Source organism: Choloepus didactylus, chromosome 16 (genome assembly GCF_015220235.1).
Source record: "Choloepus didactylus isolate mChoDid1 chromosome 16, mChoDid1.pri, whole genome shotgun sequence".
In the NCBI taxonomy this organism is placed as follows: domain Eukaryota; kingdom Metazoa; phylum Chordata; class Mammalia; order Pilosa; family Megalonychidae; genus Choloepus; species Choloepus didactylus.
The window spans coordinates 7,777,229-7,791,479 of NC_051322.1; the positions used below are offsets into that span (position 1 = coordinate 7,777,229).

The 14,251-nt window shown below is 38.0% G+C and overlaps 1 protein-coding gene across 1 annotated transcript in view; it reads left to right on the top strand.

Annotated features, from left to right (window-relative positions):
- Window positions 1-14,251, top strand: part of NETO1 (neuropilin and tolloid like 1) — a 109,530-nt gene that overhangs the window by 65,426 nt on the left and 29,853 nt on the right. Inside the window, 2 exon segments of the mRNA XM_037806185.1 lie at window positions 5,029-5,070; window positions 5,189-5,316. Coding sequence (XP_037662113.1) covers window positions 5,029-5,070; window positions 5,189-5,316 — 170 coding nt within the window.

The window sequence follows — 14,251 nt, forward strand, 5'->3', positions numbered from 1 at the left end:
TTGCAGCACCTTCTGACAACAACTGCAAATCCAATTCAGTTCTGACTCTGACTATCCACAGTTAGACCAGACCCGGACAGAGGATCGGGCACCAGTCACAAGTTCAGGGGCCCAGGCCACTTACCCTCTGACCAACTGGCTGCAAATTCGGGGTTCCCACCACCCCCTTGGGCTTGTTAATTTGTTAGAATGACTCATGGAATTCACTGACAGTGCTATCTATACTTAAAATTATTATTTTATTATAGTAAAAGGAAGCAAATAAGAAGAAACCAAAAGAAGAGAAGCACAGGGCGAAATCTGGGAGGGTCTGAAATGCAAGCTTCTGGGTCCTCTCCCCGTGGAGTCAGAATGTGTCACCTTTTGGGCACAGAGATGTATCATACCATTCGTGGAGGCTCATGGGAGCTTCCAGTGTCACGACTTTATTTGAGGTGCATTAGGTAGTCATGATTGATAGAATCCATGTCCACATGGTTGAACCCAATCTACAGCCCTGCCCCTACATTCCCTCCAGAGTTGGGGAGGTGGGCTCATGTGACTCGGCTCAAAGCCCAACCCAGTCCTATGGTTGATCTCCCTGGTGTGGCTGCAGGTGTGGCATCTCATTAGCATATGAGCCATCAGGTATGGTCCTGGGTCCACCGCAAATAACAAAAGACACTCCTATCCCAGGAAATTTAAAAGTTTAAGAGGTTGCTGCCCCAGGAATTGGGGACAAAGACCAGCCACATTTTTCAATATACTACATTTGTCATGTTTTCATTTTTAGGTATGTTTTTTCCAACTTATATTTGGAGCAGATTCCTCCCTTCCATAAGTGAGACACCTCTGTGATAACATCATTTTTATATTTTTTCTCAACTTTAGACATAGACTTGTAGCTGTGGTTGCGAAAGTGATTCTTTTAGCCTCCCTTTCCTAAGACAAATGTCCACCCTTCAATCTAAGAAAAATATATTATGAGCATATTTTCTTTTATTTAAGGGGAAACTTTATTAAATTCCATAATAACAGTTTTATATGAAATTTTAAATTTTAGAAGTTTTTAAATTAGAAAAATATATAAGTAATTACAAAATGAGACAGAAAATGTACTTAATTCTTTTTGTGTTTCCATGAAGGCTTAAGGGAAATTTGCAATTTCAAAATAATGCGCTGTACAAAACTGGGGTTATAGGGATTATAGCAGGGAAAACTGAAGATAGCTTGTAAATGCTCAGTAAAATCACAGAACAAGTTGAGGTGTTCTTTCAAAGAACACCTCATTATACCCTAAACACACTACTTTAGAGTATTCATGAAAATTCAACAGTACACAAGCAAATCCTTCATTAGCCCTAAGAGGAAGGATGCCATATGGGATCTGGAAAACTCTGCCATATGTTCTGGAGACAATGAGAGTGAAGAGGACAAATAACATTTTAGTATTAGGATGAAGATAGTTTGACCTTTCAACCCCATGAAAGGGCCTCAGGGATTCCAGGGGGTTCCCTGATCTGACCATAGTTTGGGACTTCTGAGTTAAGGGAATAACAGATGCAATAACATAAAAATCCCCAAATCTCAGTAATTGCACATAATTGGAATTTATTTCTTGCTTATGTAAAGCATTAAGCAGAGGCAAGGAAGAGGCTGTGCTCCACCTATTCATTTAGGAATTCAGGTTGGTGGAGTTCAACCTTTTCAATATATGACTTGTGAGGTTGACCATGGAAGAGAGAGAGATTTTTCAAGGAGCTTTTACGATTCCAGCCTTCAAGGAAAGTTCAACCTGTTTGTCCACGTTTCACTGGCCAGAGCTTGGTTACATGGCTACTGGGAATTGCAAGATACACTGGCAAACACAGGCTAGCCCTGTGCCTTGGAAGAAAGAGAAATGGGTTTGGCAAACAGGCGGCCAGTCTCCAATGAACTGTCTAATTTTATGTATTTACTGTGAGAACTGGATCGGAAAGAAGTAAATGTAAAGTGATGCAAATCCATCAATAATATGTGAAAGCAACTTGTGGCAAAGTAGCTGTATCTTTGTATTAACATAGGACTATGTTACATTTCATTCAGTAGCATTGATTGTGCACCTCCTATGCCCTTATGCTGTTCTGGATCCTTGGGAGAGAAAGGAGAGAGATAAAGGCCCTCCTAGAGCTTACTTTGCAGGTGTAGTCAGAGTAGATGTTGATATCAAAGTAAACAAACAGCATAGCAAAATGATTATAAATTGTGATCAGAACCACTAAAGGAGAGACGAAAATGTGAGGCAATGCTACTTTAGTGAGGGCGGAAAGTGAGGCTTTTGGAAAAGAAAGTATTTAGGCTGACAACAGAAGAATGAAAAAGATGCAGCTATGCAAAGACCTGGGGAAAGGGCATTGCAGACTGAGCAAAAAGTATTGAAGGGCTGGGAAGGAAGAGGATTGCTTGGCTGGAGAGGGGAGGGGAGGGGGGGCAGCTTGGGGTCTCCTTGGGTGGGTGATCAGGAGTTAGCATCCAGGACAGAGTTGTGGTTTCATTCCAAGGGCATTGGAAAGCCAAGTGAGTATCATGATTTGATTTGTATTTTTTAAAAGTTGATTTAGCTTGCTCAGTGGAGCATAGATTTGGGAAGATCCAGAGTGGAAGTCTAGTTAATAAATCCAACCTTATCGTGCTTCTGCATAATATGCCAGTGCCCCTATAGATGCTTGGGCAATAAATCAATCTTGATATTCTTAAAATTCAATATATGCTGCCTTTTCTTTTTTTTTATGATTTTGTTGTTTGTTTTTGCAGGTTCTGTGGGTCTATGTTACTATAATATTACTGGTGACTAATTCAAAAAGAATTGCAGAAACACTCTATTTTTTCCTTAAAGAAGTTCTTTTTGTTTTGTTTTGTTTTTAACCACCAGTGCTCTCACCATTAATACAAAGACAAAAATGAATTTTCAATTCCCAGAACTGCCATTTCTCTCAAAGTTGTCTGGCACGAGTTATAAAAATGACAAACGTTAGCCTTCAAACTAGAAAATAGAATACCAACTACACTTCCACAGCCATCATAAGTACAGCCATGGAAGGCTGAGACAGTCTAATGAACAAGGAGATAATGAGTGATAATAATGAATGTAATTAAACATTATGCAAAATAGTAAAACGGATATAATGAACAATAAAGTATCTAGATAACTGGTGAGGAAGCTTGCTGTAAAATAAGCAAAATATGGGTGGATCTCTTCAATATCAAAAAGACTGCTAAATGCTAACAAGTAATCTGATTAGTCCTACACAAAACATAATTCTATTCTTGCACACAGCAGTTAAGAACATAATTATGGAAAAAATAGCCAAATATTCATAGATTTAGATGAAGAAAAAGAATCCCTATTAGGAGATATCCTCATCCAATTTGACCATGAACATCCTCATTTCTGCTTCTTTCATGGGAATTGCACACAGATATTTTTTTCTTTTTTTCCAAAAAGGTAGAAGAATTGTTTTTCAAAATAGTTATGCAAAGGAATTTTGTGTCTTAATTCAAAATGTAGTGACACATTCGAATTGTGGCCTGTGCTAAAATAACTCATAGTAGCTGATGTAGCTGGCTTGTAGCACAGGGAGACAGGCCTTTCATTTTCAACAGATCAGTTATATCGCTGGCAAAAAAAATAAACAAATAAATGTGTAACTAAACTAATACGACAGCCCATAGATTCGGTGCATCCATGCACAAACACGCTAAGTGGCACACTTAGAAACACACTCTAAGCAATTCAAGCAAGCAGCACAGTCTCACTATCCAGAAATTCCTTCCAGAAATAGGGCTTCCCATTCACATTTCAGTCCTAGACCATGGTGGAATGGTGTCTCACAAACTATTTCTAACGATCTGACTTTTAATTTATAGCTAGTTGTAAGAACAAACTGAGTGTCGTGGTCATCTGTTAAATTGGATACCGTCTCCAGGATAAGAGTCCTTGTCATCGGTGCCTCCACCCTCAGGTGGAGGAACATCCAATTCAAAGTCACTGAGTCCATATGGACATGTAATGTTTCAAAGAGCAGGAAGCCCAGAGAAGGACCACTCCAGCACAGGTTCCACCAACATCCCAGCGAGCATTGCCTTACAGTACACCCCTCGCGGGACAAGACGGCCACTGCGCATGACTCCAAGGGGTCTACTGCAAACGGGACTGCCATGCAAGCCAGAAAACCTAGGATGGTCTTGTGTCTCTGTTTCAGACGGAGAAAACTTTTCCAGAGCCCTCCAACAGGCTTACCTTTATATTTCTTTGGCTGCATACGTATACCTGTGCCAAAATCAGTTCCAGGAAATGGGGACAAGACTACCATTTGTGGTTTATGACAAATTGGGACGCCTGTGAGGCTCCCGGTGCAGCAAGCCTCCCTGAAGGGCACAGCTGAGCAGAGCACAGATTCCTGAACCCGGGGTGAGGTTGAGAGAAAAACAGGGGAGGGAGTAGGTTTGAGTTGGCAAAGCAATATCCTGAGGAATGCTTTGAAAGCTGGTATGGTATGAAACGTTAAGAAAGAAGAGGTGAGGGAAACAATGAAGTCAGTTGGAGGAATGTAACTAGCCCTAGATTTTACATCTTCACTTTGTGCTTCCAGTATCTCAGTTGAAAATTGTATTTCAACCATTTACAGAATCTTTTGAATCAAACAAAATAATCATATCTAGAACAGACAGAAGTTTATCCAAATGTTGATTTACCCATGGATACATTTTACAAAAACATGTATTATGCAGCCATGGATTAATGACCAAAAATTTTATTTGATGATAAGATGAAGGAACGACATTGGAAGGTTTTTGAAAATGGCTTCTTACCTATTGAGAACAATCCTGTGGGAATACTATGTTACATAAATCGATGTTTCGGTCCTATCACTATTTCTTTAACTGTTTAATTTCCCCTAATGTGTTTTCTTAGGTGGGATCCTGAATAAATTTAATGGGAAATTACTCAATATCATTTTAAGTCACAAATGCAGGATAGGACTAATTGTCTTTTTCTCAATTTTTAAGATCCTGACTTTAAGGACCTTGGAGTTTTGAAACCATTACCAGGTTGGTAAAATAGATATTTAATCACGTTCGGTGGCCTGTGCTTTCTGCTGTGAAATATACTTTGGGTTTATTATTCAAGCTGCATCTCTGTGTGTTTGTTTGGCCTTCTGTTATCTAGCCTGTGAGTTTGAGATGAGCGGCCCTGAAGGAATTGTGGAGTCTGTACAAATCATGAAGGAAGGCAAAGCTTCTGCGAGCGAGGCCGTGGACTGCAAGTGGTACATCCGCGCACCTCCGCAATCCAAGGTCAGTCTCAAGGTGAAACCCAGATTTGAGAACGATCAGGAAAAGTGCCTGTGGCATGTGTTCCTTTCAACCAGTTGGACCTGCTTAATCCATTTCAGAGGGCAAACCCAAGCTGGTATTTGGGTTTTGAAATGCAACTTGTCCTCCCCTCTTCGAGGAAACTTTCCCCGAAGAGTGTGCTGAAGAGATTATTTGATAACCAGGACAAGAGCCTCTGAAGTGAGCCCATAGGTTTGAAAAGTGAGTTGAAATGTTATATTTAAGCCATGGTTCTAAGTTTCATGACCTTTATGCCCTTTTTGTCAATATCTGCATTTTCTTAAAATTATATGTATGGAAGAAGTCACCCAGGCCTTACAGACTCAGGTATCTCTGGCAAATAAAATGAATGTATGATGAAACTGGGGACAGTGGTGGACGAGAACTAGGCCATCCAAAGGAGACAGACACGGCTTAATTGCCTACTAAGCTCCTTTGGGGGCTTGTTATGAGAATTGTGTGTTCAGAATTACCACATCTCCCCTTTTTTTTCCTAGTAAACTAGAAGTCTATAGTTTATGTGAATGCTCTTGATTTTTAAATATTGGCAATGCAAGAAAATCAGAAGTGTCATATGGACTGCATTAAATGTACCGCAGGCCAGATTCAAACTTGGGTCACCATTCTGGAAATACTTCTTTAGAACAATGATAACTCATCCTATTATGGATATATCCTAAGAAATGTGGGGATGAGTAATTTTGTGCCAGTATTTATTACTGGTGTAAGTGTTGATTATTTTCCTATTCTCCTCCTTTTATTCTCATTTCTCAGTCATAGAGTACAGTTATGACCATATGTTACTGACTTATTAGATTTGCAGTTGGCATTTTATTGAGGTTGAAACTTCTTATTCTTTAATTAATTAATTTAGGGACCCTATAAAGTGCCATGCACCATGCTGTAAGCTAGAGCTGGAGCAGTGAAAAAGCATGCTGCCCCTGTCTGCAGGTGTACAGTTTAGCTCTTGGACAAATAATTCAATTCAGTAAGGCAAGATCATTGAGGTATTTATAAGGTGCAATAAGAGTGATGGAAAAGAGTATGTGCATTGGCAAGGTCAGTCAAAGAAAGCATCAGGTAGCAGCGAGGGCTCAGTTTCATCTCAGTGAGGAATATCGGCAGGTGGACAAGGTGGGTGGGTTTCCAGGGGGGGGCGGCATTCCCCATGCAGTCATGGAATCACACCAGAGTCTGCTTTTTCATGAATTAAAGCCATCACACGTGACCAAATAAAAGCCAAATAAAGAGAGCATGGGTGGGGAGGGGTGGGGAGCAGCCTCCCTGAGGGGATCGACCTGTATATGGGAGGGCTGGAAGCAGGAAAGGGATGTGATCAGATTTGCGTTGTAGGAAAATGACTTTTCCTGTGAAGAAAGGAAAAAAGGAGTTAACACTGCAAGCAGAAGACTAAATAGGAAGTGTGGCCACAATCCATGTGACTTGTACTACGTTATGATGGTAGAAAGATGAAAGAAATATTAAAGGTAGATTCAGTGGAATGTGGTGACCGAATATTCCCGGTGAGGGGAAGGAAGCACCACCTTTGCAGGAGTTGGCATTTCAGGATGTATTTTTGTCTTTCTTCATTTGATTTTCCCTTGAACGTCTCTCTGGTGTTTGCGTACAGCCTCCAGTTCCCCAGTTTCAGAGGCCCTTGTCTAGGTTCCAGCTTTGAGGGCTTTTAGGTGTCTTTGCATCTGAGCAAATTTTTGGAAAAGTTCGTTTCCTCATCAAAGGCTATCGGTGACATCAAACTGCAAATACCCATTTACTTGATTAGAACAGTGCTGAATTGCAGTTTATTATGCTCTCTTACGTGATTTATGGATTTACATGTGAGAGTCATCCGTTTTTATTGAACTCTATGAACAAAAGACTTTTTAAACACCTTTTATCCACAGGAAACTTGTGAGCCCCACCTGACTGCCGTAACAAGGATGATTGTCACTGCAGCTTTAAAGAGAGGGTTTCTAGAGCGTGTAAATGCACACCCTTTCCTTCCAGCTGGTAAACAGGCCGTCTTTGTACAATCCCGGGACAACGATGCCAAGTGTACCTGTCTGTTACAGAATTTGGCATTCTGTGACCCAAAGGGGAAGCTGCCTGCAGAGCTGAACAGGCTTTCTCTGTTCAATGAAAGGTTATAGGTTAGGAAGTAGCTTTGAATAACTGTGGAGAAAAGCAAGAACTGGAGATGACAGCATATGTGGGCCTAGTAATTTTATAGAGTTCCTAGCAGCTTATGAGAACAAACTATCAAAGCATAGCTCAAACTAAAATGGCTCATGGTGAATGTCTCAATGATAACTGATCACTGAGTCATATCACACAATGAAAGTTCTAAGTAGTTTTCTTGGGTTCTGTTAAAATTCATGTAAGTTATACATAGTTTATCAGCCTTTTGACAAATAGAAAATATAATACTGATACTTTGAGAACAGAATATAAATTGTACTTGAATTTTTAATTAGAATGTAATATAGATTTTTAATTAGAATGTAATGAATTCTCAGTATTTGGAATACTGGCTCCAAAAAGGACGTTAGAAATCTTTGGTAAAATTCTGGTACTGATTAGCTCATTTAACAGATGAATAAGCCGAGCTAGGAAAGTGAGATCCTACAAGGTTAACAGTGGGGTGCAAAATGTGCCTCTGTAAGCATAATTACGGTGTGCATGTGGGTTCTAGAGTAAGATATGGAAGGGTGTGGTGTCCAATTCTGAGTCTGCTCCAGAAAATAGCCACCAGAATAGAATATTGAGGGAATAAATCATGGTAACTATTGAATGTTGATTCTGGGAAGGCTGGGACCTTCTTTATCTTTAGAGACTCAGTGCCAAGCTGAATGTCTGTCCTTCTATTAAAACTTGTGGGAAAACATTAACGGTTTGTATCTAGAAGAAAGGACATGGTAGCAATCTTCAAACCTTTGAAGAACTGTCAGATGAAAGAGAAATGACACCTTAACACTTACTCTGCATGGTTTTAACTGCTGCAAAAATTTGAATCTTTGAAACTAGAGGGATATAGTTTTGGATTAAGTATAAGAAAGTTTTCTGTTGTTGTTTGTGTGTTTTTAAATAATGGAGCTGTCCAAAGATCAAGTGACATCCTTCAGGAAGAATCCGAGTGGAGTGTGGCAGGGATTTTGTATAATAATTTAAAAATCAAGTAATTTCTTGGCATAGATATTTTAGAGTCCTTTCAAAACCAAAACTCCATGAATGTATGGTAAGGGGTTTACACAAACGTTTGGCTCATTAGCAACCAGCAACTCAGCTGGAACCAAATTGTTTTCTCCTGACTCCCAGCCCAGAATGATGTCACAAAACCACACTGTTAGGGGGTGATAATTTACTGAGATAGGAAAAGAAATAGATTGAAAGGAGTTTTGAGAATGTACAGATGAAAGTGATTTGTGTAATGACTAAGGTCTTGGAAGAATAACACTCTAGCTTTTAATATTTGCCCACCCTTTAATACTTCAGATTACTTTCTAATTGTTATTTACCTACTCAAAAATAGTTTGAATCAAATCAGAATAAAATAAGCATAAAAATTTGACAATTATAACAAGTTGATAATCTTTTTTTTTTTTTTTTTTTTTTTTTACAAGTTGATAATCTTTTACAGTGAAGTTGTGTTAAAGTTAACTTTATGACGCACACAGCTGTGGTAGACAGAATCTTAAGACAGCACCAAGACTTCCAGCCCTAATCCCTGGGACTGTGAATATGATATTGCAACACTGATTTTGTTGCACGGCAAAAGGGATTTTGCTGGTGCAATTAGGTTACCAGTAAGTGGACTTGTTGTTAATCGAAGGGGAGGTTATCTGGGTGAGCCTAATCTAATCACACACGCACTTTAAAAATGGGGAGTTTTCTCTGACAGGTAGCAGAAGGAGAAGTCAGAGAGTCAGAGAACCTAAGAATGACTTCTGGGAGCTGAGAGCTACCCCTGGCTGACAGCCATCAAGGAAACGGGGACCTCACTCCTTGACCAGAAGGAACTGGATTGAATGGGCTTGAAAGCATCTTCCCCAGATTGCGGACAACAGTGCTCCTTGGTTGAAACACTGACATTAGCCCTGTATGTCCTGAGCAGAGATGCAGTTAAGCCCACATGTGCTTCTAACCTATAGAACTCTGAGATGATACCTGGGCATTGTTTAAAGCTGCAAAGTTTATGGCATTTTGTTGTGGAGCAATAGAAAACTAATGCAATAAGCCAAGGATAGGATATATTATTGACTACAATGATAAGCAACAAAGGTTCTAAATATGGAATTTTCCCTCATTATCTCCAAAAATGACAATAATAAAATTGGATAGACAAAATGAAAATTTTAACTGACTCCGTAACTACCAACATTATTTATTAATGAAATCTCATTCTTGTACTGTCAGATTTTGGAAGGCTACTCAGATGGCCTTTAAGTATTGTGCCGGTTTGAATGTATTATGTCCCCCAGAAAAAGCCATATTCTTTGGTGCAATCTTGTGGGGCAGACAGAATAGTGGGGATTAAGTTGGAATGTTTGGATTAGGTTGTTTGCATGGAGATGTGCCCCACCCAGCTGTGGGAGGTGACTCTGGTGGGATACTCCCATGGAAGTGTGGTCCCACCCATTCGGGGTGGGCCTTGATCAGTGGAGCCATATAAATGAGCTGGCTCAAGGAGAGGAAACAGAGTGCAGCTGTGAGTGATGTTATTTGAAGAGGAGCAAGCTTGCTAGAGAGGAATGTCCTGGGAGAAGCCATTTTGAAACCAGAACTTTGGAGCAGACGCCAGCCACGTGCCTTCCCAGCTAACAGAGGTTTTCCGGACGCCATTTGCCATCCTCCAGTGAAGGTACCTGATTACTGATGTGTTACCTTGGACACTTTATGGCCTTAAGACTGTAACTGTATAGCCAAATAAACCCCCTTTTTATAAAAGCCAATCCATCTCTGGTGTTTTGCATTCTGCAGCATTAGCGAACTAAAACAAGTATTTTGATAACAAAGCCCATGTTTTTACAAATTAAACAGCAAAAGCAGAGGTTCTGGGCTACACAAGTTTTTAGAATGCTATTTCATTTACAAAATAGTCTAATAGTATTTAAAGTAAAGACAGTATTTTTTGGATGGTTTTGTATTTAATTTTGTGTATCATGGAAAAAACTATTCAGGCAAGTCCTGAATAATTGTCCCAAATAATGCTGTTTTCTACATTTCATTATGACATGAGAGGAGGAACCAACTTCAGAGGTTAGTATTAGATTCTTATTTGTAAGTATGTTGTTTAGTAAAGTTACCAAGAGATACACTTGCTTTGAGTTTAAAAAAGGGATTCTGTTCTAACTAGTATGATTTGGAGGACAGATATCACCAGAAATTGCTTGTATGTTCTGAAGCTTTCCATGTCCTGTTTAATAAATCGCTTTGTCATCTCAAACTCTCTGTGATTGATTAAAAAGGAGAATGCATCAAAATGATTCACGGAGAAGAGATTATAATCTGACTATTTTACTGGAGTTATATATTATTCTGATTATCATTTTCTCTATTCTTCAGCAGATGGACTACAGAGCTTTCTGTAGTATTCTAATTTAGTAAAAACATTGTCATATGGCAATCCTTTCCTTTTGTATTTTTATGGCACACATTTTCAGCTGACAAGATATTCATTTAAATCATAATATAGGAAGAGCTTTAATATTATATATATTCTAGGGCTGATGTGGGAAAGCTTGGTCACTTTGCTGGCTAAAGGCATTTGACATTTGCACCGACAGCTCTGGGCCCAATAAAGCCAAAACCCCACTGGTTTATTTTATTTCTTTTTTTAAGCAATAAAGAAAATGACATTAAAAATCATTGAATCCTTCAGAAAAGATTATACAAAATCCAGTGGCTGTAATTGTTCACTTCCTCTGTAAATAGTATTCTCTTTAATATGAGTGACCTTTAAATTTAGAAGGCACTTAGACTTCAGTCATTGTATTTCTGTAAGAATGCAAGTAAATCATCATAGATGAAAATTATACTCACTCTCTAGAACTGTCAAATGAAATATATGGACTAGAATATGCAAATTGCCATTCTACTATAGCAATCCTCTTCTTCTAAGAGACAATCTTACTCCTAAAGAATTTTAGAAAAGCCATTTATTTCAGAGGGACACATTTATTTTCTATGAATTTCGTGTATCTTGAGAGTCAATATGTTTCCTAGCACTTTTAAGAAAAGGGAAACAATTTTGCCTTGTCTATTTATTTACTTAGCTATTTATATATTTGGTTGTAGTTTAATTTTTTAAGATTATAATTTTCTTTCTGACACAAAAATCTGTTAAAATTTAGAAGAAATCTATGAGGCTGTATAGTATGGCAGGAAGGAGCAAGGTGTCAGGCTGCTCTGAGTTCAGTACCAGCCGCCTACTGAAGGGTCTGTGTCATCTTGAGAAAATTACTTAAAAATTTTCAAACCTTGTTTTCTTACATCAAAATGGTTATAACCCTGCCTATTGTTGTTGAGAGACTGGAATGAAGTAATTCATTAGCACAATTTCTTAAGCAATTGCCAATATATGATGCAAAATTTCTTTTTCTAATTAATAATAAATTTGTATTTTATTGGCTATTTATGCATACAGGGTACAAAGGAAACTTGAAATCATGTTTGGATTAAACCACTGAAACGAATCAACCTTAAAACATAAGATGATGAAATATTTTTCCTTCTTGAATTAGTCAAACTGTCTTTATTTTTCCTTCTGTGTGCATGGGAGGGATCATTTTGCATTACACTCAAAAGGAACTTTTTCATTTACTCTTAATCAGTGTTTTCTCAGTTGGTAAGTTTATGTACTTACAACTGTAATACCATATTCTTTTGAGAGGTAATAAGCTATGTTGAATTTATTGCACAGCATTTTAGAATCTGAATTAACAAATACACTGGTTAATAAAACCTTGGAAAGTTTTACATTTTCAGATGTCTTTTTAAAGTGGGTGTTTCTAGAATTATCTGGATATTTTTAGGAATATAAGATTTTTGGGGGTAGAGTAGATCACAGATGGGCTATGAAAGTAATATTTGATCTTTTGATGTACTGAATAAAACAATAACCTGGATGTGAAGAAAATGCAGGCTTTCTTAGGACTTACGTTTGTTTCATAAGCCTGTAGTTGTGGTGGTGAATTTAAAATCAGCATCAAAGTATTTGGAAATTTTAGGATAGCTTCCAACTGACATATTACAGATTGCCTATGAACAAAAACCTTACTGCGAAAAGCATACTAAAACTCAGGTACTTTCCAGTGTTTCTCAACTTGGTTATTTGCCTATTATTTCTCTGTTTTTATTCTTCCTCCTCAAAACTATATGAGGAGTTCCTTACTTTGGACTCTTCACATTTTATTTTCACTTAGCTCTGCAACACACTGTTGTCTGCTTTTGTGCCACAGTTTAGGTCTCTGTTACAAATACCTCGTTTTGAGAATTAGTGCATGTAATTTCCAACTGCAAATAATAAAATGTCAGTTATCATGTGTAATTATTATTATTTATAGCATTTAAAAAAAAGTCTGACCTATAGGTGTCCAATATTTGATGAATGCTGAACAAATGAAGTCACAAAAATTGTTCTAATCAGTTATTCACAAGCATATCCATTTGCCAACTTCTATGGAGTGCTTACACTGTGAAAAACACTGCTAAATGCTTAGAATATGAAAATGCTTGCTAGTGCCCTAGCTTTTCAGGAACAGATAGTTTAGCAGAAGGGACAGATAACCTGTAACTAAGCTTAAAAGATGTTCAAAATCATGATTTATCACAAAGGGTATAGAGGATACAACAGTCGGGGAATGGGAACAGTGAAAATTCTGCAGTCAGTACTTAACAATTGAATTACACCTTGAAAAACCAGGAAGAAGTCGCTAGACAGGAAATGTAGGGTGATTATTTCATGCAGAATGAATGCATGTGCAGAATGTATTGTTTTCATGAAAATAAGTGTGTAATGTTGGGATATAAGAAGGGAAATTTTCTAACTTATGGTTTTTAAAATTTTAATTATAATTCTTGGAAGCCAATTAAAGGTTTTAGATAAAGAAGTATGACTATTAGATTTGTTTCTTAGAAATATAACTTTGGCTGGACTGGGCTGTGGGGATCCATGGAGAATTAGTAGCTTAGAAATATCCAGGGCAGTTGGGAGACCCTTGAAATATCACAGAAGTGCCAGTGGGGTAAAATTGACAGGAATTGGTGCCAAATTTGATAAGAAAATAGAAAGCAAAAGAGAAAATTTTTCTAAAGTGAAATAGTGAAACTTAAATTTTAGGGTAGAAGTACTGGATCTGGGGAAATTGTTTCTTATGAGATTCACATTATGAAATATGTAAGAAAATGCATATGGAGTGATGATAGATGAATTTTAAATTGAATACATGTCTCTAATTTTTATCTGTGTTATATGAAGAGAAGTGGGTTTAAGAGAACATGGCCTATAGGTATCAGGCTTTAAAACAAAAATGTAGGCACTTAGAAGATAGCTGTAAGAGGAATGGCTTCTTTATTTGAGATCCATTCTAGATACCCCTTTTGTAGTAATATTTGGTTTTCACTTCATATAGCTTCTCACAGTTGGACATTTATGCTGTGTGCTACCCACTTTTTTCCAGCATTGGTTCTCAATTGCATTTTGTTCACCATTATATCATCAGTTCCATGCATGTTGCCAGGGATAAAGTAAGAAGCTGTGGATGGATGCTGAATGGACACACAGCTTCTTTGCAGAATTATCTCTGGTTGAAGTAATTATGTGTGATTTTTGAATGCACACTGGTACATAGCCAAAAAATTCCTATTGACTATAAACACTATCCCTGATGGAGTGTAA